Consider the following 25,401-nt stretch of genomic DNA (forward strand, 5'->3'; position numbering starts at 1 on the left):
TGTTTTCGTTTTGTAGCTCCACGGAGCCCTGGCAAAACACGTCTGTTCGCCACAAACATCATCAGCTCCAAGCACAGCGCCGCTCCTTGACTGCCCTTACGAAAGAACTGCTGCGGAAGTGCGGTGTGTTGAGTGGAGGGACGCTTTGGAATGCATATATTGTAAACCGCGTTTTTCGTACGACAACCGCCTATCTTGCTGGAATTACTGATGCTACTGCTACCAAGCTGCACTTTTCGTACGCTGCAGCAAGTTTGCTGAGGTAATGGTTACATGTTTCAAATTGTTCCTCACTTTATAGGCTGCGTTGCGCTCGTACACTACAAGTGGCAGTACATCGCTTCCCAAATTCATACTTTACCTTTCCAAATTAGTAAAAGACAAATTTATATGCGAAAACCACTATCTGATTATGAGGCGAGTCGTAGTTGGGAAATGCTGAAAATTTGACCAACTGAGTATCTTTAACTTGCGCTCTTCAAATGACAGCGTGTAGTTTTACAGCGCCAGACGTTCACAGTTGATTCATGCTCTTGCTACGTTCGTACTGGAACATACGCCCACTGTTTTCCGCCCTCCATCGGTCCTTAGTATTCGCAGAATCAATCCTACTGAGGCTGCGGTTTGGCATGTTGAGTCTTTTAAGAAAACATAACCGAAGCATCGCCATCGTGCCACTCTCAGCGACAGTCATTCCAGTGAAGCTGTACAGGGTCATAGTCCCAAGGGCGCATGTCCTGAAGCACCGAGCACGCTTGATATCTATGTATTGAGCGTGTATTTATTTTCCAGGCTCTGTAAAATTTGCTTTCCACTCGCACGACAAAAACACGTGACTTGTGCGGTTTTGGTACTCATGCAGCAGCGCTGCGAAGCGTTCCTTGACAATCAGGAAGTTGAACAACCATCGTCTGTTATGTACATAAAGTTGCAGAAATTTTATTAAACTACACTTGCTGGAACAGGAAGTAGCATATCTGCAGAAGGGCACGCGCAAGACCATGCTGTCACTGCATCCCGATGCAAGCCCGGAACTGTGCTATGCCTTCCACGTTGACTTCATTGACAGTGCACAGTTTAGATTGCATCCAGTCGTACCATGCTTTAACGCCTGGGAAGGACGACAGGTCGTAGTTCATCGTCTGCCGGGAAAACATTAAAATTAAACACAGAAAGTAAAATATATATTGAAGACCATTTTGAGCCAATATTTGAGTAAGTCTAGGAGGTCTAGCCAGGCGAGCCAATGGCTTTGTTAATAAAACATCTTGAGCACGAAATACGCAGATGGCGTGGGGATTAGTGCCCAAGAAAGAAATGTTGACTGCCGCTTCGCCAATAAGGCAGTTTCTCGCAATTAATGTTTAGATTTGCATGGACATGGTAACTCGGCGTTAAAACATATGAATAGCAGCTGTAAGATTCTCACAAAAAGTAGAATGTTTCTGAAGTAAGACACGTCTGGGACATCACAACCATAAGTACAACTTTTAATACCGTTAGTTGGTGCACTGAGAGAGCACACAAATTCGTTTAGAAATGAATTACCATGGTACAAACATGTGATGACAAATGACATACTGACTAATGTTTTACTTACTGTTTCAAACACTGTCGCAATTCAAGTTTCAACAATAGGGCTTCTTTTATGTTCCGTCCACTGCTTAATAAAATTACCTTCTCCGCTCTTGAATTTTCCTCTGTGTTTTCATGATGCGGTACTTCCCTAATTAATTGGGCTCTGTGATAATTATCGACACTGTTTTCACTGCTTTCACCCCCAGCCGCGCCCATATGATAGTTATGGCATGACAAAACACATTTTATGAAACCGTTTAGATTATTCAAATGAGCTTTTGAGCAACAATTGCCAGGTAAATTTTTTTATTTGAACATTTGAGAACCTGACATTCCCCAAAAGAAAGCTATCAGAATAGGAATGCGACAAGCAGAAATGTTAAATGTATTTGGTGTAACCGATGGAACCAGCATTTGAACCGAAACAATGCACTAACCTGCACATAATGCATATATTATTGTTTTTCTTTGGGTTTTCTGGCTTGTGCTTGGGTTCGCGAAGTCTATGACGGTAGCACTATTGTGGTTTTGAGTGTATTGCAAAAGTTACCAAGGAATATCAAGCTTTCTTCTTTTACGCAGTTTTTTAGCAACCGCGGCAATTGCAATCGAAGCTGCCTCTCACACAAATAACAGTTCAGCTTGTGAAGCCGACTCAGCTTTGTCTAGTTGTAATACTAACAGATGTGCGCCAGTATTGCAATTTATCACATGAAGGGCACGGTCAGCCACTTGAACAGGTCAAGGAAAGAAATGTGCCTGAGTATAATTAATGTAGGTTTGGCTGTTCTGAGAGGACTCGTGTTTTGTCCGCGGTTTAGGGATACGTTCTGAATCTGCCACTGCGCGCTTCGGCAGCACTATTTAACACCATCTTTACGCGTATCAACTTTAATTGTCGAGAGAGTGGACAACTCGACAGCCACCACTAACGCTCAAATTTTTCGTTGCTCTATGATTAATACGAAAGTGGTTTGCTTGCGTTCAACACACAAGGTGCTCGTTGTCCCACTTTCATTGTATTTTCTTTGCTTAAGGTGCCTCGCCGAACAACAATAGTATCCCTGTGATTTTAATTTATCAGATTCGTCCTGGTGACTGTGGCCATATATAGATCGAAATTAAGCCCCTCCGTTTTACGGATTCTCTTCCAGAAATTTCAGGCGTATAACCTTTCGGATAGTTCCATTATTGTCAGACGTGACTTCTGAAACAGCAAAGCATGAAAGTTCCGCATGGACCCACTCTTCGTTATTACACCATAAGCACAGTACAGAAATATGTAGAACAAGAAGAGTCAAACCTGCAACCAGCTGCTGAATGTTTTTGCACGCGAAAGGTTAGCATAAGCCCTTCGTTACTACCAGACCTATCCCAATCATAATACTCATCCCAGATTTCCAGCTTGTTGCATTTTGTAATCCGGCCAGACAATTTTCATACCTCAGGAACTGTGAGGGACTCCATGAGTGCCACATCTGCAAGGGTCATTTGTGACCCAGTGAGGAAGCGCCTGGGCTTGTCTCCGAGCAAATGCTCCATAGAACCCAGGCTGTTGAGGAAGGCCTCTTCCTTCTTCTCACACTTAGGTTCACCCTTGAGCAGGTAAGAGTACTGCAAAAATTTACGAGTCACCAGCTGCGATGTTTGAAAGCATAAAAGGAACATACTAAGTCAGAAAGGGGGTACGTTTGGTTGTTGTGTGGGTATAATTTTACTGTCGCAGCAAGTGGTTGGTGCGAACAGATACCTCTAGTTTGCACAAAATTGGTAGGCACTGACCCGATAAGCTGAAAATGTTAGCACCGCTGGAGTTGCACAGAATGCGACTCAATGGCTGGCCTCAGTTGCACAATTGCAATATCTTTCCTTTTCACCTTGTCTAAATAATTAATATTTTCAGTATGAAAAACCGGCAGACTCAACGCCAGTTGGAATGTATGTTAAGCGGAGAATTCCTAAACCATATGTGTGCATAGACGTAATCACTTGACCTATTATGCCATATTGCCCAGCGCGTCCGACCCTCTGCAAGGCAGGTATCGTCATGAGCGGAAGGGGCAAGTATGGGGGGAGGGGCGAGGTCGAAGTCGGTAGCCACGTGAAGCCGCTCAAGAAAGAGACAGACAGACAGACAGACAGACAGACAGACAGACAGACAGACAGACAGACAGACAGACACACAGACAGACAGACAGACAGACAGACAGACAGACAGACAGACAGACAGACAGACAGACAGACAGACAGACAGACAGACAAAGAACTTTATTAATGGTCCTTAGGAACCGGTATTAGGTACCTCCCTTTTCAGGGAGTCCCCGTAGCCGTCGCGGGCCGCACCCACGTCGGGGTCGGAAGATCGTGGTCCTCCGCCCTGTCGCAGGCCCTCTGGACAGCCCGTAGTGGCTCTGAGAGGTCGCCGCTCTTAAGGGCTGCCTCCCAGTCGGTTAGAGTGGTTAGCGATGAGCTGCGCAACGCAGGGTATTGCCAGAGCATATGGGATAAGGAGCAGTACGCCTCCCCACAGTCTGGACAGTGGGGTTCTACATTAGGCGCGAATTGACTGAGTCGCCCCCTGGAGGGAAACGACGCCGTTTGAAGCATGCAAAACGCCGACTATTGTGGTCTATTAAGTTTAGGGCGTGGTAGCGGAAACGCCCGCCGAGCAAGTTGATAATGTGCCGTGATTTCATGGAAGGTGAGAAACGAATCCCTGTACAGTCCTAAGTCGCCGCCCGTGAGTCCACCTGAACCGCCGCGGTGTGTAAGACCTCGCGCACAGTCATGGGCCAACTCATTGGCGTTAACAACCTCAGAGTGCACCTTGATTCCCATATGGGCCGGGAACCATTTGATGCTATGAAAACCAGCAGCCCCCTCGTTGCCGAGGATGGCCGCCGCCTCCTTTGAGATCGAGCTGGAGGCGAAAGCTCGGGCGGCAGATCTGGAGTCTGTAAAGATATTGGGACGTAGAGGGTCCTTCAGTGCTATAGCTATAGCAAACTGCTCGGCTACTGTTGCAGAAACCTTCCGCACGGATGCTGAGTTAATGAGAGTGCCATTGGAGTCAACCGAAACTACGGCATAGGGATCAGAGCGCTCGTACTGGGCGGCGTCAACGAAACATGCCGGATTCGGAGTGGCCGCAGCCGCTTTTAACAGGGAACGAGCCCTGGCTACCTGGCGCCCCACATTGTATTGAGGGTGGACGTTACGTGGCATGGGAACTACCTTGAACGTACCTCGGACCATGGGTGATAGGGTCACGTTGCGCTCCGTGATTTCCTGGTGACCGCATCCAACGGATTCAAGAATGCGTCTCCCCGCTCGCGATGATGAGAGTCGTATTATTTGGGCCACTCTTTGGGCCTCGATCACCTCTGATAGGGTGTTGTGCATGTCTATTTGCATGAGATGCGCGGTGCTGGTAGTGAGTGGTAAACCCAGCACGCGCTTGATGCTTTTGCGCATGAGGGCGTCGATTTCGGCCTCATCCCATTTAGACCAGCGCAACGCGGAGGCTACATAGTTAACGTGGCTCATCAGAAACGCGTGGTAGAGTCTGAGTAGACTGCTCTCGCTTAAACCCCCTCTGCGGTACAAGACCCTGAGGATAAGCCGAAGCATATTCTCCGTCTTGGAGGTAATGCGGGCTATAGTCTGTGAGTCACCCCCACGAGGTTCCAGCAAGAGTCCAAGGACCCTGATGGCATCCACTCTGTGGATTTGTTGTCCGTCCCTCGTATACAGGGCTATGGGAACTTGATCTAAGGGTGTGAAGCACCTAACCCCCCGTCGGGTGGGCCTATACAATAGAAGTTCGGACTTGGTTGGTGACAGACTCAGGCCCGTGTCTAGTAGGAAGTGTTCTGTGATGTCGAGCGCCTCTTGGAGCGCACTCTCAACTGCAGCGTCAGACCCTCCCATGCACCACACGGTAATATGATCCGCGTAGAAGGCGCGACCCGTTCCTCTTACTGTGGTCAGTCTGTCCGAGAGGCCCTTCATGGCGATGTTAAACAGTAGGGGAGAGATGACCGCCCCTTGCGGGGTGCCTCTCGCTCCCAATGTAAATTCCTTGGATTGGATTTGCCCTATTTTGACAGTGGCCTTGCGATCTCTGAGGAAGGAGCTAACGTACGCATGGAATCGTGGCCCCAGGCGCAGATCCGAGATGGCGTCTAGCACGAACCGGTGCGAGATGTTATCAAAAGCCTTGGACAAGTCTAGAGCAAGGATGCCCCGAGTGTCTGTGGTGTCGACATCAATGATTTGCCTCTTTATAAGTAACATGACGTCCTGTGTGGAGAGTGCCGGCCGAAAGCCGACCATGTTGTGAGGGAATAACTCATTATTTTTTATGTGCCTAGATATACGGTTGTAAAGGACATGTTCGGCCACCTTACCCACGCAGGACGTGAGCGAGACGGGCCGCATGTTCTCCGGCGCAAGAGGTTTGCCTGGTTTCGGGATGAGCACCACTGAGGCTGTCTCCCAGGAGTCGGGGACGAGGCCCATTTCCAAAATTTTATTGACCTCCCCGGTGAGCAGCGCAACTGATTGTTCGTCCAAGTTGCGGAGGAGCTTATTGGAGATGCCATCTGGGCCCCGTGCAGAGCGACCGTTGAGCGTTTGGAGCACCTCCCAGATTTCGGATTCCGTGAAGGGCACGTCGAGCTCCCCCACCGCTCCCCCCCCTATAACGAGGATAATCCCCGTCACCGGAGGGGCCCAGCGGAAGATACTTTTCGGCCAACTCTTGCACGAGGACGTGTTCAAATACGCCCGCCGCCTTTGGATTATGAACTATGCGATCGATGGCTAGTCTCTGATTGCTTTTGCTTTGCGAATCGCCGAGTTAGTGTTTGAGCAGGTTCTATTTGCCCAGCGTTCTCATCTGCCCATCAACCGAGGAGCACACTTCATTCCATTGTTGTTTGGACAGTTCGATGGAATGAGTTTCTATCGTAGGATTGAGCTCCGCAATTTTCTTACGAAGTCGGCGGTGGAGTCTGTGCGTTCTCCAGCGGCGCAGGATGGAGTTTTTGGCTTCTAGGAGGTGCGCAAGGCACGCGTCCATCCGATCTACCTTTAGGTCGGTCTTAACCACCTTGGTCGCAGCTTGTACGCCCTTCTGTAGTCTTGTGAACAGACTATCGAGATTATCGTAGTCGGTCTGGTCCGCCTTCCACATTTTCCGGAAGGCATCCCAGTCCGTCACTTTAAATTCCCTGGTAGGGGTTGTGCTAATCGTTAGGGTAATCTCCACAATGAAGTGGTCGCTGCCCAGGTTCTCTTGCAGATTTGCCATCCTGCTCCGGGGGCGTTCTTGACGAACGCCAGGTCCGGAGTGCTGTCTCGAACTTCCGACGTGCCGATTCGCGTCGGGTATTGAGCATCCGTAATCAATTCCAGTGAGCAGTCAGCAACTGCCTGGACAAGGATATTGCCCTTGGTGGATTGGCCGGGGTATCCCCGGGCATTGTGGGGGGCATTGAAGTCACCCGCTATCACTATGGGGGCCCCCTTGCTCAGGCCCACCGCCTTTGTAATGATTGTGGCGAATGCCTACCGTTGATCCGACCGCGAGCTGTATATGTTCAAAAGGAAGACATTGCTCTTAAGCCCATTGTTAGGGATAATTTCGACCATAATGATTTCCACCTTAGTTTTGCCAATTGCTAATATGTGTACTTGAAAGGAGCACTTCCGTGGTACCAAGCTTGTTAAACCCCGCTTTCCTTTCTCCCGTATCGATACAACCCGGTATCCCGTGAAGGTGGGCGCGTCATTGAGAGTTTCTTGTAACAGAATTACGTGCGGTTTGACCGCCTGTGCCGAAACGAATTGCTGCAGCGGAGCTTTGCGCCGTTGGAAACTGACACAGTTCCACTGCCACACAACCAATTTATTGGGATTGACCGCCATGGCGATTGCCTTGGATTGGCCATTCCACCGTCTTGTTGACGGGAACGGCGCTTGCGGGTAAAGGCGCCCGACGGGGTTCCCTCGAAGGCTGTCTAGACGTAGCTAACGCGGCCTGTGCACATTCCAGGGACGCCATCCTTTTAAGGAGGGCAGTCACACTTTCAGCGAGCTGCTGAATTGCCCGCTGCATGCTTTCTAAGTCTTTGTTATTGGACTCGGTCTCTATAGAGTCAGCGTCCCCCTCTGGGGGCGCGGCCCTACGTTTACCCGAGCGCGCCTGTGGCTCCCCTGAGGGGGGCCCCTGCTGCTTCTCGACTTGCGAGGGGTACGACTTACGGAAAGACTCAAAGTTGGCCCTCATCTTCTGCATTTCTGCTTTGAGTCGAGCGTTCTCTTGCATGAGTTGAGCGACTCTGGGATCAACTTTATGCTCCGGTAATGCTACCTGCGTTACCTTTGAAGCCGGCGTCGTCTGCTTCGGCCCAGGCTGCGTTTCCTGGATCCGAACCCGGGAGGTAGACCGCCCTCAGGAACGAGAGCGCCCTCTGGAGAGGCTGCGTTGTCGATCAGAGGGCGTGACGGAGAGCTCCCTCCTGGGGGCTTGCGCCGCGCTGGAGCCACATGGCCCGTTCTCCTTGGCCAGCTGTTGCTGCTGGTGCTTGTTCTTGGCGTGCTTACGGCGCCGTCGGCGTCTGCGTACGACGCGTGGGACTTGAAAGCGCTGCTTACACGTTTTGTCCGCCGTAAGATGCGGGCCTCCGCAAAGGGCGCACTTCTGCGAACACTGGTGGTCATCGGGTGGCGAGGTTAGTCCGCAGCCCCGGCAATCCTCATTGACGGGGTCGGGGCAGACGTCCGCGCGATGTCCCAAGCCGCCACGCGCGTAGCACACCTCGGTTTGGCATTTGTAGAGCGTGCAGCGCAGAAGGCTGACGCCGCACAGGACATAGTTAGGCACTTTCATGCCGTAGAAGAGGACGACCACTGTGGTGGTGTTCTTAATTCGTTTGACTTCCAGAGCCTTCGGGTTACGATGGTTGACGAACATGCGCTGTAGTTGGGTCTCGCTGATGTCTGCGTCGACCCCTCGTATGACCCCTTTGCAGGTGTTGCCTGGGGCCGCTATGTATGCGGCCACTTTGTATAGTCCTTCGCTTATGCAGATTTGCTGGAATTCTGCATAAGCGGCGGCGTTCTTCTTCGCCGGGATGGAGACGACGAGAACGTTTTGAGTGAAATTAGGGCAGATTACGTCGCCCTCAGTTTCGGTGGGGGCTAGTGCAGCCGCCATGGCCAAGGCTTGAGCCAGCTTGATTTGGCTTATCTTATTGACATCAAGCCCGTCCCTTGGGTGGACAATAATTCGTATGTGCTCCCTATGTAGTCTGGGGAGCCTCGACGAGGCTGCGGGACGTTGCAACACGCCTTGCAGGGCAGCCGTGCGGCAGCCACCCTTCGAGCCCACGTGGGTTTTCTTGCTCGTTGAAACTGGTGTTTCTTTACGGGCTTTCTTGTTCTTAAAAAATTAAATTATGGGTTTTTACGTGCCAAAACCACTTTCTGATTATGAGGCACGTCGTAGTGGAGGACTCCGGAAATTTTGACCACCTGGGGTTCTTTAACGTGCACCTAAATCTAAGTACACGGGTGTTTTTCGCATTTCGCCCCCATCGAAATTCGGCCGCCGTGGCCGGGATTTGATCCCGCGACCTCGTGCTCAGCAGCCTAACACCAGAGCCACTGAGCAACCACGGCGCGTTTTCTTGCTCTTGCCCAACGCTGTCGTCCAACCTGGGCTGTTGGCTTCTTCGGAGGAGATTTCCTCTCCTACCACCATTTCTACTTCGGGCATAATGCCCCTCTTGGTCGGGTTAGGCCTAAGCCTACCCGCGCCTAGGGTCGCCGCGGCGTGGTCGACACAAAGAGTTCCACAATTTCCGCACAAGGGCCACTCACCGAAGGAAGTCCTTAGAAGACACCGTGTCGAACGGCCGGCATTTCCGCGGTATGTGACACAAAAAGCAGACCGAAAATATTTACGAAAGCGGGAGTCGATCTTTCCACGTCCGCAATAGTCGGCACCTTCTTCTCCCAAGAAAGAGAGGCGAGGCAGTTTCTTCTTTCTCGTTTGGCATCTTGCACGCACCACAAAGTCAGCAATGTTGTCTGTGGGGAAATTTCATAGTAGAATGGGCACGAACCATTCTTGGACGAGATAAACGTCCGAGGCAAACCAAACGCTAATCGCAGACGCTTCAAGCGCTGCCAAAGGAATCCTTGACGACATGCTTCTCGAAGCAACCATTCAGCCGCCTTGGCCGTCACTCGCTGTTGAATAGCGGTGGTCCGTCACGACTCCAAGATGACCTCCCTGCGTTCCTTCGTCTGGGTGGAGCGCTCTTTGCAGGCCTAACCTCGTCTGCTCTAAGACAGCGGCCCCAGCTTCGGCTGTCTTCGCGCCGTAACGACTACGTTCGACTTCGGCCTGCTTGCGCTTGCATTCTGCAAGCTCAGCAGCAGGGAGCAGTCGAGGCATCGGCGTGACATGAAGTTGAAAGACAACCGAAGTGGTCCTGTCATATACACCGGCCAGCGGGCGCGTGTAGATATTGGAAGAAGGCGTACGTAGGGTGCATTTCTCGGCGGCAGTTCACAAGAGCCACACGTAGTAAGCGGCGGTTGTACTGTCTTTTTCAATTGAAATGCTGGTGCCTCTTTGTGTTACTTATTTGCGCTCGTAAGCTACTTCTTCGCTGCACCATTCATAGATAGCGTGACATTACCCTTAAACGAGTTCGGCGATCGAAGCCGGACACGTACAAAAAAAGCACCTCGAACTCTGCAAGAAAGCTTCGGTATCAAAATCTGTAGGTCTTAACACTTCAGTAAAAAGTGCAAATTGAGGTATACCCTGGTTGGCACAAAACACATATAGTGATAACTGTGCGAAAAAATGCTGACAGCCAATAACAATATTCGTCGAGGATTACAATACTCGCTAAAAAACTGAGCACAGCTGTTTATATGTTTTCAATTCACGATATATTGGGTCAAATAATTTTGTTCTGAGTGACAGGCTGCTCTCGGCGGCGGAGGGGGTAGCTCGGGCCCGCTCGTTTAGCGGCTGCGGAAGATGAAGTACGTCCACCGGTTACTTCACTCATTGTTCGCAGAGAACTGGCTGACACTATTTTTATTATGATTATATTGTCACGTGGTAGTGACCGTGAACGACGACATAGTGTCGAAACTGTGAGTTACACATTTAACTCTTTATTGCTTGAACTTGTGCCCTGAAAAAACAAGTAAACACGCAAGCACATCCATAGCAGTGATCGAAGTCGGCAACCGTCGAAAATCTAATCTGCGGGTCTAGCGCGTCGGCTTTTATACATGACTCGTCGAAGGTTCCAGTGTAATTGCTGGTGCCCGCGTTGCTTCCAGAAAGTACTACACAGTTCGCGCCGCGCGTACCATCAGACTACAAGAAGCTTTGGAGATAGCTGCCAACAGATAGAACTATCGATAACATTCGAGAAACTTCTTATACATGCAGGCGAGTCATACGTCGAGTCATACGTCAAACACGTTTAAAATTTGTTAGCCAGTGAAACGTAGTGAACGAAGAAAGATAAAAGGGTGAACAGACGACGCGCCGTACTCTGGCGCAATGTCATTGCGATCGCCGCAGAACAGGTCTTGCGCGGGACTACGCTTTTCTTCTCACCTTTTCTCCTCCGCTTTCCAACCACATGGTTACGCTGCGCTCTCCTCCTCCACTTTCGTCCTCGCGCTCTCTTCACTATCGCTGCCTTTCATACCCCACTGCGTCTCCACTTGCTCTTTCATCCCTCGCTGCTATGCTCGTTCACTCGGTTACACCGACACGCGCCGCAGGAACGGGCGTCTAAGAGCTGCGGCCTAAAATTGCAAGGGTGTTGCACTCCATTTCCAGTGGACACAGGCTTATCGAAAGCTGGCTTTAACATCTTTCTGCCTTTCTGCAGAAATATGTTACATTCTCGCAAAAGTCGGAAGACACAACTTCAGCCTATCAAATCTGACACTGCACGAAGAAAACATTTTTCTAACGCTTTGACCCGCACAAAACCTTGTCAATGACTTCACCTATTCGACGTTTAAGCAGGCGATACAATAACCCTACTTGGTCTTTCAGCAGCCGTCTCGTCCTATGTTACACTTTTGCAAAGACCTCTAACAAATTAGCTGCGGTTATGATACTCTCTAATGCAAAATTTGAGCGCAGCTCTCGTTCGTTTTCATTTCGTGATGTATTGAGACAAATAATTTGAGAGAGACATGTCTATACTGTAGACCAAACGTTTACGGACCACGGGTCTTCCCTGGGACAACGGGGTTTCAGGGAACAAGAAGAAGCCGCGTAGGACAGTGACGCAAGCATCGGCTCCCGCTTTCTAAAATGTTCTCGGACAGATTTTTGAGGTTGTCCGAGTGGATTTTGTTGCCAACGGACGCCTAAAGACGAGAGCACAATGCTGATACCAAGTTTTGGTCGGTGGGTGGACTTTTCGCCTTATTACCAGTGTTTTTTGCCCGAACCGTGTCGCCGAGACGCCTGTCGCGGTACCCGAGCGTAATAGCCATCTGCTATTAAAAGGGCTCTTTTGGCTTTTCTAACGAAAGATCGAAATTTCGGTCTATGGGGAGCACTTACCCCGGAACTGTTTTCGGGAGATTTGGGTTGGCAGACGGCCATTGCCAGGCGTTCGCGTAACTGAGCGCTACCGCCAGAGGTGTCCAATCCAAGATGGAAGTAGTTAGCCATAGCGCCAAGGACATCTGCTGGGGATCGGTTCAACGGAGACAGGATCAAGAGAAGGGGGATCCAGGCCGGACGCATGCCGCCGCTCCCAAAAGAAGAGAGCCAAAACCATAATTAGGCAAAGGGTTGGATTACACGTGTTCAAAGCTGGGGCAACGACCGTAGGCAGAGCGATCATGGAGCCAGCAGGAGTAGGTGAAGCCAACGGCGGATCAGACGTCGCCTGACCCAACGCTCTGCAAAACATTGTCGTGGTCAGTGCGCTAGACAGAGAGAATCCGACAAGGTACACCACAATCAAGTCGATCGTGGTGATGGGGAAGGAACACGAGGTCAGCGCCTACGAAGCGGCGCCGCACTACACTTGCAAGGAGGTGATTAGGCATCATCCTGAACGACCGCCCGGATGAGCTGGGGAGGAACATTGTCAACGTAAGAAATCCACTAGCTCTGGCGGACAAAAGGATTAAGAACACGAGCACGGTTTTCGTGGCATTCGACGGCTTGAGAGCTCGGAACTTTGTGCGTTACGGCCCGGTGTTGGTGAGATGCTTTTTGTATCGCAAGCAAGTAGCCAACTGCTACATGTGTGGCAGATTGGGTCATTGAGCCGACGTGTACCCGACCCCGGGCGAAGCCATCTGTTTGGGTTGTGGCGCACCGAACCCTGACTAGCAACACCAATGTGGGGATAAATGCAAGCCGTGTGGAGGTCCGCACATGACAGTCGACAAAACGGGCCGACAGCTGTGCGAGATCCCGTACGTGGTGAGGAGTAGACGATGGGAAAAGGCGGCAGAAGCTTCAAGAAACGGAGCCTCGACCCCCCACCTGGCGACGGCGAAAGAAAGCAGGCCCTGCAGCAGCCGCAGCAGTTGTCGCCGCAGGACTGCAGAGGGCTCTCCCGTTCCAGAGGGCGCTCCCGTTCTAGCTCCCGACGCCGCCCAGGGTGGAGAAGCGCAACTCCGATTCGATTCAACGGGGTCCCGGTCCAGGGAACGAAGACAAGGAGGCCAGCTGACTTGGGCCGATGAGTCCATAGAGACGCCACCGGAAAAGAGGTAACGCGGGGTTTGCCGTCAGAGCACAAGAACTTGAGGCTCGTGCAGCTAGAACGCGAACAGAAAATGATGAGGAATAGGATAGCGAAACTCATGGCAGAAATGGCCGAGTTTAAAAGAGAACACTCCGGCTCGGCAGACAAGCAAATGGACGAGTCGATACAGACGGAGATGCCCACGGCGGGCGACTGTCAGGCGGAGAGGCCTGCCAAAAAGAGGGCTATTGCTGGTGAGCAGGAAAACCGGCGAGTAGAGCAAAGTCGGAGATTCACGAGATGCTCGCTTCTCTGAGCGAGAGCATGAATCAGCGGAGCGATACGGCCTCACACCTCCAGGGGAGCATGCTGGAAATGAAAGAGAGCTACTATAGGAGGTTCTGCAAAGTAGAATCGTACCTAAAGAATGTGGTGGCTCCAATAATGGGCCCGCGGGCACTGTCGCTCCCGGGAACGGCCTCGGCCAGTCAGAACGGATGCCTTCTGAGAAGATTAGCCTAACAATTCAACAACAGGCACAAGATGACCACACAAACTAATTGGTTCAAAATATGGCAATGAAAACTGCAGGGGGTTTCTCCGCAAGAGGGACCCCTTGCAGCAATTTATTCGCTCACACGAGAAGAAACCGCACGTGGTCCTCCTACAAGAAACACTAACCGAAAGAGTCACGCTACCCGGCTACCTGTCTGTCGCGAAGTACGAAGCAGGAAGAAGCGTATCGGTCCTGATGAACAAGAAACTGACACACGTCACCCACGACTTCAAGATGACGCCGAGCAAGACCGAATACACCATGATCGACGTCATTCCCGGACCCGCCAGCAGGGGGAGCCTCTTCATCTTGCTACGGTAAAGCTAGGGAAGGCTGGGAAGCTTTATTAGAATATGAAGACATCTGCCCAGCGGTCGATTTAGGCACCACTGGCCTCCTTCAAGCCCTTGGGTTCAGTGAGAGAAGGCGAACAGTAAACATGTCCGCAATAGAGATTAGTAAGAGGCGATTGGAAGATTGGTGGAAGAAAAGTAGCGAAACGACAGAAAACGGAGACGTACAAAAGCAAAGTTCGCAATAGGTGGTCAAGAAATTTGGTTGTGGGAGTTCATATTGGTTTTTTCTTTATTTCTTTTTTTCTCTAGGTAGGAATTTAGGCAGTATAACAGCAAGAGCTTGGTGGTGCAACCCACCAAGCGGACACTCAAAGGGAACACTCATAACATCCATCCATCCATCCATCCATCCATCCATCCATCCATCCATCCATCCATCCATCCATCCATCCATCCATCCATCCATCCATCCATCCATCCATCCATCCATCCGTCCGTCCGTCCATCCATCCATCCATCCATCCATCAATCCATCCATCCATCGTCTACAGCAGCCCTAAGGACCTGAGACAGCGATTCAGGAGCCTCGTCTCCAGGGCAGCGCGGATCTCCAGGAACTCCCATCTCATCATTGCAGGCGAGTTTAACGCTCCGTATCACACCTGGGGCTACCTGTATGACAACCATAAAGGAGAGGACCTTTGGAAAGAGGCGCTCAACCGGGGTCTGATGCTCGTGACTGACCCGTCGCTCCCTACTAGATGCGGTACGTCGGCCAGCAGGGATACAACTACGGACCTCGCCTTCGTTAAAGGAGCGGCGGAAGCTAAGTGGGCCAACCTCAACAAGCAACCTGGACAGTGACCACTACATCCTGGCCACGGCCTTGCGGGTAGAGCAGAGACGACTGCGCAAGTTCAGGGCCACCGACTGGGAGAAGTTTAGAAAGATTAGGGAGGAATATTCGGAAGACATGGAGGTGATGCCCAATCTCGAACGCTGGACTGAACAGACAGGAAGAGACATCGAGGCCGCCACCAAGGAAGAGGAAGTCAACATAGATCTCCCAGTCGAGAAGATGGATAGCAAGCTCGCCCATCTGCTCGAGGCCAAGCAGTTCCTGCTATCCACGTGGAAGGGGCAGCGTCTCAACACAAGGTTCCGAAAGAAGATTGCCGAAGTCAACAAGAAAATATAGCGACATTGCAAGCTGCTCTCTAGACAGCACTGGGACGATGTCTGCAATTTGATAGACGGTCACATGCGCAAAGGAGGGTCTTCGAACCTCCTCAAGCACTTGCTGGATGAGACGAATACTAAGTCGAAACAACGGAGCATGGTGGCACGCATTTTGCACGCAGCCAGTCAGGAATCCTTGGACGTCGAAGTCCTAGGAAAGCTGGTGAACAAGTACTTTCCGGTGGTTTCCCAGCCGGCGACTACCCCCCTCAACGATTACGGGGGCTCCGACAACCCAGAGCTGGACACGGAGTTCGGGGTTGAAGAAGTCAGACGGGACCTAGACGACTTAAACGGCAGATTGACCCCCGGTCCGGACAAGATCCTGAACAAGGCCCTGAGGAACCTGGACGACAAGTCAATAGAGTACTTGACCGAGATCGTCAACCAGACGCGGAGCAGCGGCAGAGTTCCGGTAATGCAGAAGAGGGCTACCACCATCCTCATTCCCAAGCCCGGCAAGCGGCTCAGTCTTGACAATATCAGGCCCATCTCGCTCACTTCGTGTGTGGGCAAGGTGGCCGAGCACGCAATCCATAACAGGGTCTGCCGGTATTTGGAAGACAAGGACGTCTATCCCCGCAACATGATAGGCTTCAGAGCGGGCCTTTCGACGCAAGACACAATGAGGCTGATCAAGAATCAGGTCATCGATCGCAACACGAGAGACACGAGAGCCATACTTGGCCTGAAATTCGAGAAGACCTTCGACAACATCCTCCATTGCTTTGTCTTTGGAACGATCTCGAACCTTGGTTTGTCCAAACGCTTTCATGACTTCACGAGATCTTTCCTGGCGGACAGAGAAGCTATCCTCCATGTGGGAGACCTCGCGTCGGACTCGGTTAGGCTCGGCTCTAGAGGGACATCACAGGGGTCAGTCATATCCCCGACCATCTTTAACCTTGCCATGCTTGGTCTCTCGAGGAAACTCTCCAACGTCGACGGCATTAACCACACGATATATGCAGACAACATCACCATATGGTGCACCAGCGGCAATCATGGACGTTTAGACGCTGCGCTTCAAGAAGCCATCTAGGTCACAGAAGACTACCTGAGACCAACCGGCCTCCGATGCTCGCCGCGGAAATCAAAGGTACTACTATAATGGCCCAAGCGCAGGGGCCCCAAACCGAAAGGTTGGAGGCCTGCAGAGGGCATCGGAATCACTCTAAGGACAAGTGAGGGCTGCGTCACCCCTAGGGTGAACTCTCTCCGCGTTCTGGGTATGACGATCGAATCGAAAGGGCTCCGATAACCAGACGGTACTGAAATCACCAAGAAAACGGACAATGCCATCACGTTAGTAAGAAGGGCTACAAACCGGTAGCAAGGACTGAGCGAGGACAACCTCGTCCGGTTGGTTCGTGCTTTCGTGATGTGTCACTTAAGCTACGTCGCGGCTATGCACAACTGGCAGATATCGGAAAGGGACACGCTGAACGCTTTGATAAGGAAGGCACTCAGAGAGCCCTCTGGCTTCGTATGTACAAGTGCTCAGAGCGACTACTCTACCTAGGCATTGACACCACTCTAGAAGAGATAGCGGAGTCACAGGAGAGGGCGCGGTTTACCAGACTGTCTACGACTAGGGCCGGGAGAAACATCTTGAGGGAGCTTGGAGTTCCCCAATGGAGATCGAGGCCAGTTTCTGCAGCATACCTCGAGAACAAAAAGAGTGCATTACCGTTACCCCCATTCCTCGGAGTGTCCACCCCGAGTACAACGTGGGCAGACGAAGGGCGCCCCGTCCAACCTCAACAAAAGGACCCACAGAGTTGCGCGAGGAGTCGTCGACCGCGAAGCTATCGGGTGGCGCGGCGCTAAGGTTCCGGACAACAGAGACCCCCCTGTCTCGTACAACGAACTCACGAAGTACTTTTATCTGGGGAGGCGGAAGCTTCCACCGCCACACACTAAATTGAACAAGCCTCAGGCATTGACACTGAGACTCGTGCAAGTCGGGGCATACCCTAGCCCCACCCTCTCACACTGGTTGTATCCGGAAATGCCAACGTCAAACACTTGCACCCTTTGCTTAGACTTTGCCAACCTAGATCATATGCTCTGGCGGAGCCCCGCGTACGTGGCGACGAAGATGCTACGTAGCGACGTAGATGCTACGTAGCACAAAAGAGCGCCTCTCTCGTCAGCCAACGTAACAACCAACATAGTGATCATGAGTAGGGAGCCTACATGCAAGCGCTGTTTTAGGGTGGTGTTAGCCTTTGTGAGGGTTCTCGTCGCCGTCAGCTAAATTGGCGGTTTAAAGCTCCCGACAAATAATAAGATGTGGGCCACAAAATGGAGAAAGACCACTCCACAGACCACGTTGCCTGAAACTCTTGATGACGTGAAACTAATTACCTTTTTAAATAAACTTTGGCCTCAGCAGTCACACACACAGCGTGCCTCAGCGCAGTGCAAGGTACGTCTACATCGCGGTTAAACAGGCTATTCATTATTATCTGCAAACTTCCAAAAGCACCCTTTATCCATAACGACAATTCTTAATGCAGTTGACATTTCTGGCGGGAGATAACACTATACCACGAGTACGCTACCGTGCCTTGTAACTTGTTTCCTTGTACGTGTCTCACAATAAACAATTGAACATCAATAAATTTGATGTGTCAAAATAAAAGGATAATGCAACATACGAGTTAAAAATGTATGCCGGTTTCGTGTGCCCCCCCCCCCCCCCCCCCATCGGTATAAACCTAAATAAATGTAATATACCGCGTGGCAACGTAGGAACATTAGAGCGTGACAAAAAATAAAGCAGGAATGCGCCGCGACTTCATGCGAGATTAGGGACCAAGATGGCTACTCAATAAATTTGGTCGCTAAATAGCGATCAAAATTTCGGTGTTGGCACCACCCTAAAACAACGTTTGCATGTAGGCTCCCTGATCATGAGGGATACAGAGCGCCGCCCCAATGATAAATGCACAGGTTAATGGTATTTTCGACTGGTCGCCTCCATCCCCCGAAGCGGAGTCGGGCAGATCTGGCGTTCCCAGAACTCAGAGGTAGAGGACAATGGCGCAAGGAGAACGTGTCAGCCGCTCTCGGAGAAGGAAATGGAAGATGCGAAACCACGTGACTAAGGCCAACGCGCGATGTTTCACCTATCCAAAGCTGCGTACGCTGTCGGGAAAACTCGCGGACGAGCGCTCGTTGAGGCGCCAGCATGCAGTGGACAGTCACCAACAGCGTCGACGCAGTGTTGCGATGACGTTCCTGGAAACGCTCTCCATCTCGACGACTGCTCCGACGACAGGGCTCGGAGCGCAGGTGGAGGAGAGCGATCGACAAGAACCAGCTGAACGCAAGGCGCGCACCCCCTTACAACCGGCAGAACACACCACAGACGGGAACGGTCTAATCGCTCCGAAACAGCCAGCCGAAGATGCCATAAGAGGAAGCTTTAGCTCTGGCCCAATTCCAACGTGGCCTATTCAAATACACGTAAAAAGCACAAACGCTTTTCTGAGATAACCCCTGCAGTGATTTGAATGAAATTTGTTGCATTTTAAAGAGAAGGTAAATTTTAATAACTGTTTAAAGCGGCATTTCGATTTAGGCCCCGAATTTTGTTAAAGTTATCTTCAAAATTTCGAATGTTCGAAAGAAGCACAAAGTTTACAAATTCATAGCTAGGCACCTTGAAGGGTTATCGTAGTTTTCTAAACTCCGTCCATTAGAGCATCCAAACCGAAACAATTTGATATGTAAATTTATGTCTTACGGGAATTCGTTCCGTTGTGTACCAGGGTTCTGCGAAAGCTGTATCTTCATATAGCTAAATTTTAGGAAATTCATGTGCAACATGCCAATCTTGTCCCCTTTAGATGTACTATTATGTGTAATTCACAGAATTACGATATCATTTTTCATTGTTGAGTTACAGAGTTGTAAACGTAGTATTGCTGCAGGAAGAAAGCAGACCCACGAGTGTAAAAAAATGTATATTTACAACTGAGATTAATGGCGTTCAGGCAACTGCCAGACTTCGTCTTCCTCTAGTCCAATCCAAATTCTTCCTTCCCTTCACCGTAACATCACCTTCCCGGTGGAGTAGCACCATCCCGGTGCAAGTTATAGAGCCTCACTTAATGGGGGACATAGGGCTTGAGCCTGGTGACGTGAACAACACCGCTAGTGACGTTGGGAGGCACTGAAGGCTGACCGACTGGGGCGATCTCGTATGTCACGTCGGACAGTTGGCGTAAGATCTGGTACGGACCAGAATAACGGGAAAGTAGTTTTTCCGACAAGCCGACGCGACGTGAAGGTGTCCAGCGAAGGACAAGGGAACCAGGTGAAAAATGAGAGTCTCGGTGCCGAAGGTAGTAGCGTCGCTTTTGAGAAGCTTGCGAGACTGTGAGGCGATGACGGGCGACTTCTCGGGCGTGGGCGGCTAAGGCAATAGCATCGCGAGCGTAACCAGTGCTGGGTGATTGTACTGCGGAAGGTAGCAACGTGTCAAAGGGCAAGGTGGGGTCGCGGCCATACAACGGGTAAAATGGTGAAATCCGCAGTGTCGTGACGAGTTGTATGCGAAAGTGATGTATGGTAAAGCGACGTCCCAGTCGCTGTGATCGTCGGAAACGTACATGGCCAGCATTTCAGTTAGCGTGCGGTTGAGTCGATCGGTGAGGCCGTTTGTTTGAGGGTGGTACGCGGTAGCAATCTGATGTTCTGTAGAACAGGAGCGGAGCAGATCATCGACGACCTTCGATAGAAAGTAGCGGCCGCGATCCGTCAGCAACTGGCGAGGGGCGCCGTGGTGCAGGATGACATCGTATAGTAAGAAGTCGGCGACATCTGTAGCGCAGCTGGTTGGTAGCGCTCGTGCGATGGCATATCTCGTGGCATAATCGGTTGCTATAGCAATCCATTTGTTTCCTTTGATGGAAATTGGAAACGGGCCAAGGAGGTCTAGGCCCACACGGAAGAAGGACTCTATAGGGATATCAATTGGTTGCAGCAAACCAGCGGGAGGCATAGCAGGCGTCTTCCGGCGCTGACACAGGTCGCAAGAAGCGACATAACGGCGCACAGAGCGATAAATGCCGGGTCAGAAGAAGCGTCACCGCAAGCGGTCGTATGTACGAGTGATGCCCAGATGTCCAGCGTCGTGAAGTTGCTGGAGCACGGCTACTGGAAGGTGCTTGGGAACGACTAGGAGGAGCTCCGGGCGGTCAGGACGAACGCTACGACGGTATAAAGTTCCATCGCGCAAGGTGAACATCCGGACGGACGGGTCATTGGGCGAGGAGCTTAGGCGTTCCATAAGTGTTCGAAGAACAGGATCTTTGCGCTGCTCATCGCCAATATGGAGGAAGCCGGAGAGGGATCGAACACTGATGTCCGAGTCTGCATCGGTATCGTCCGGTTGATCCACGGGATTGTGGGACAGGCAGTCAGTGTCTTTATGCAGGCGCCCTGACTTATACATAATAGAATATGTATATTCTTGTAGACGCAAGGCCCAACGTGCAAGTCGTCCAGGTGGGTCCTTCAAAGACGAGAGCCAGCAGAGGGTGTGATGATCGGTTATGACGCAGAAGCTCCGACCGAAAAGGTACGGCCGAAATTTCGCGACTGGCCATACGAGCGCGAGACATTCTCTCTCTGTAATGGAGTAATTTCGCTCGGGCGTGGAAAGAAGGCGGCTAGCGTAAGCGATGACACGGTCTTGGCCCTGTTGACGCTGAGCGAGGACAGCGCCGATGCCATGACCACTCGCGTCAGTTCGTACTTCAGTGGGCGCAGAGAGGTCAAAGTGTGACAGAATTGGGGAAGTTGTAAGCCGCTCAATCAGGGTAGAGAACGCTTTCTCCTGCAGAGGTCCCCAAGAAAAAGAGACGTCTTTCTTAAGAAGGTCAGTGAGAGGGCGAGTGATGTCGGCAAAATTTTTCACAAATCGCCGGAAATAAGAGCATAAGCCCAGAAAACTACGGATATCGTTTGTTGAACAAGGTACAGGAAAATTTCGCACGGCGTGAACTTTCTGTGGATCAGGTTGGATTCCGGCGGCGTTTACGAGATGGCCGAGCATGTTAATTTCACGGCGACCGAAATGGCACTTGGAGGAGTTGAGCTGAAGGCCAGCCCTGCGAAACACGAAGAGTATGGGTGGGGCACCGCAGATGGCTCTCAAAGTTCGGCGAAAACACAATCACATCGTCGAGGTAAAAGAGGAATGTAGACCACTTCAAGCCGCGCAAGAGAGAGTCCATCATTCGCTCGAATGTAGTTGGCGCATTGCATAGTCCAAAGGGCATGACTTTAATTTGGTACAGACCGTCCGGTGTGACGAAGGCCGTTTTCTCGCGGTCCATCTCATTGACGCTAATCTGCCAATAACCGGAGCGGAGGTCAATTGATGAAAAGTATTGGGATCCATGAAGGCAGTCAAGAGCGTCATTAATGCGAGGCAGTGGATAAACATAGTCAACGCAGAAGCGCCACGAGTTGTATTTTTTCTTTACTAAGGCAATCGGTGATGCCCACGGGCTACTGGAAGGTTCAATGATGTCTTTCTCCATCATCCTATCTACCTCGTTCTGTATGATGGGCCTTTCTGTTGCGGAGACACGATATGGCCGCCTATGAATGGGGCTGGCGTCACCGGTATTGATGCGATGCGTGACAACAGATGTCTGGCCAAGTGGACGGTCATCCAAATCAAAGATGTCCCGAAAAGATGACAGGAGGTGACGAAGAGTGGTTGTTTGCTCGGAAGGAAGGTCAGGGGCGATCATCTTAGAAACATCGTCCGCGGGCGTCGAGTACGGAGGAGTGGGTGACAAAGGTCCTTTGGTACTGAGGAAGGATTCAGAGGTCAAAAAAGAAACTTCAAATTCTTCCAAAGATATGCGCTATGGCGATACCGTGTGGCAGCACATGCGACGAAAACGCAAAATTAAGGATGGGCACGTGAGTGCAGTTTTCGCGGATCCAGATTAAGGTTCTCGGCAGGGCAATAATGCGTGACAAAACTACGTCAGTAAGCGGCGACACGACGTACTCGCCATCAGGTACGGGAGGACAGGGCGTCAGGAGGACATTTGTAGCCGCCTGTGGAGACAGCCTTGCAAACTCAGCAGAACATAAGCGGTGTAAAGCACAAGTTGTTACGTCGGCAGGAAGCGGCAGATCCAACTGTAAAACACCTGCGGAGCATTCAATTTTGGCGGAGTGTTTCGAAAGGAAGTCGAGGCCAAGAATTAGGTCGTGCGGACAGTGTTCAAGGACGATAAATAGAACAACGGTATAATGGCCCCCAATGGTCACACGTGCTGTGCACATCCCAAGGACAGGTGAAGTACTCCCTTAGGCGACTCGCACAGTACCCGGTATACCGGGCACTGTGCCCGGTATAGGTTCTGACACCCGCCATATGGCGGGTGTCAGAACCTTTTTGAGCCTTCGGCGGAGAGCAGCGCTCATAACTGAAAGCTGCGCTCCTGTATCGACGAGAGATCTAACAGGAACGCCATCAACTTCAATGTCCAGTAGGTTTTCGCATGTAGGCTGGGTCAACAGAGGATTTGTGGGCCGGGTTGGAGTTGCAGCTTCACCTCCGGGAGCTGCACCGCCTAGTTTCCCGAAGCGAAGCGACCAGTTGCAGAAGGGGACGAAGAGCGGTGAACGAGAGGTGAACGGGACCTACGACCTTGCGGAGACGGGGAGCGGCTGGATCTTGGTGCAGCACTGTCGGCGTTGATGTTCCTAGTCGGCGTATAGGGCGAGAAAGTACGATTGTCTGGTACTTGGCGGTAGTGACTCGGACACGACCACCGAGAAGGCGACGACCAGTGGTTGCGGCAATGACGGGCGATGTGTCCAATACCGGAACAATTACAGCAGATGGGTTTATCAGCCGCTGTGCGCCAGTGAGCTGGGTGGCGACGGGGTGGCGGTAAGCTTTGCGTCTGGGAGCGAGCGGCCGGAGAAATCTGGTAGGTGTTTGTATGGCGGACCGAGCAGAGAGATGGAATGCCCAAACTTGCTATTTCCTCTCGAACGACCGACCTCTTGTGTAAGGGAGACAACGGGCACGCTTTCCCGACAGTCGGGACGAACTGGAGCCGGAGCCATGGCCTCAAGCTCACGGCGAACGATGCGCTTGATATCTTCCGGTCCTGCGGGCTGAACGAACCATGGTGGGTCTTCGCAAGATGTCGCAGCGGTATTGGGCAATCGATCGAAAGTTTGAGCGACGCGGCGGCCCTTCGCTTGTTCGAAGCGCCGGCACTCCTTTACAATTGCATCAACAGTGGCACAATCCTTACACATCAGGAGATTGAAGGCATCGTCTGCAATACCTTTCAGTATGTGACCAATCTTGTCTGCCTCGGTCATGTTGTCGTGAGCCTTGCGACAGATGGACAACACATCCTGTATGTACATGACATAGGATTCTGTGGACGTCTGAGCGCGGCACGCAAGTTCTTTTTTTGCTGCCAGCTGACGACCGACTGGTCTGCCAAACAGGTCTCGCATTTTTTCTTTGCAGACATCCCAGCTCGTTAGGTCAGCTTCGTGTGTGTCGTACCATTGCTTCGCAGTTCCTCTTAGATAAAATATCACGTTTGCTATCTTCATTGTTGGATCCCACCTGTTGTTGTCGCACACTCGGTCGTACATCGTAAGCCAGTCCTCGACGTCGGCGTTGTCGATGCTACAGAATGTCCCTGGGTCCCGCGGATGAGGGAGGATGACCGTTGGCACGGGCTGCTGAGGCGTTGTCGCTTGTGTCGGTTGATTTGCCATTGTGGCGGCAGGTAGATGACGTCCACTGCGAAGTTCCGTGATTGTACCCCGCACCTTCCACCAAAATGTTGCAGGAAGAAAGCAGGCCCACGAGTGTAAAATAATGTATATTTACAACTGAGGTTAATAGCGTTCAGGCAACTGCCAGAGTTCGTCTTCCTCTAGTCCAGTCCAACTTCTTCCTTCCCTTCACCGTAACAATATTTTTGTCTCCTGAAATTTTTCAATTTTTGCCAATTATTAACAAAGAATTGATAACATAAACGAAAACTCTAAACAGTCACTCGATTTAGAAATTTTCTTATAAATGCAACAAACCTAGTCAAATTTGGTGCAGTGGTTGCCCAGAAAAAAAGAATTGTCCTTTTACACGTACTTAGCAGAACCAGAGCTAAAGCTTCCTCTTCACAAAGAATTATTTCCTCCGACTTTGGTCGTGAGGCGCCGCCCAGATGGTACTCTGCCCCACGACTGTAAAGCAGGCGCGAACGCTAGCGAATGGGTGAGAGTGGGAAAGGACCACAGGAGAGGGTGGTGAACAGCTAGGTCGGCCGCATCTGGCTGGCATTGATAAAAATGGAGAAGGCGCTGCTCTGCCTCCCTGCACCAGCAATTTGTCTTTTATCGAACTTCTTTTGCCCCCTTTTACTTGTTCTTTCTACATACCGCGCATCGTATTGACTAAAATGATGACACGCTGCTTGTACGATCAAAATTTCCCTAGTTGTCTCGACTGCAGTGAAACCTTTTGCTCTATGGGTCACATGCTCTAGCGATGTCCCGCGTAGCCTAACGACTTCCTCTCCAGCGAAGCCGAATGGGAGGAGGCCATCAGAAGCACGGTACTCCAAAATCAAACCCAGGCTATCCAGAGGGCCCAGGAAAGGGCAGAGCGTCACGGCATTCTGTCCTGTACGTGGGTGCGGCGAGCGGCTACAATGGCCTCCCGTTAGGAGGTCCTGACAGTAGCTCCTCAGGATTAAAGTTCGTTGTCTGTCTGTCTGCAACCTGACCTAGAATCAGTATGGCCGGGTTTTGAATAGCACGTCTTACCAACGAGACAGCTTTACCGTCCGTAAACCAGTACACGCGCGCGCGCGCGCGCGCACGCACACGCCCACACACACACACAAACACACACACACACACACACACACACACACGCACGCAC

General features: G+C 51.3%; 1 protein-coding gene across 1 annotated transcript in view; it reads right to left on the reverse strand.

Annotated features, from left to right (window-relative positions):
• Nucleotides 1–909: 909 nt before the first annotated feature.
• The window catches only part of LOC126524348 (glutathione S-transferase D7-like), a 38,265-nt gene continuing 13,773 nt past the window's right edge, over nucleotides 910–25,401 (reverse strand). Inside the window, exons 5-6 of the mRNA XM_050172678.3 lie at nucleotides 3,022–3,192; nucleotides 910–1,142 (exon numbers count right to left, since the gene is read on the reverse strand). Coding sequence (XP_050028635.2) covers nucleotides 1,008–1,142; nucleotides 3,022–3,192 — 306 coding nt within the window. The 3' untranslated portion in view covers nucleotides 910–1,007. The remainder of the gene's footprint in view (nucleotides 1,143–3,021; nucleotides 3,193–25,401) is intronic.

Source organism: Dermacentor andersoni, chromosome 3 (assembly GCF_023375885.2).
Source record: "Dermacentor andersoni chromosome 3, qqDerAnde1_hic_scaffold, whole genome shotgun sequence".
NCBI lineage: Eukaryota > Metazoa > Arthropoda > Arachnida > Ixodida > Ixodidae > Dermacentor > Dermacentor andersoni.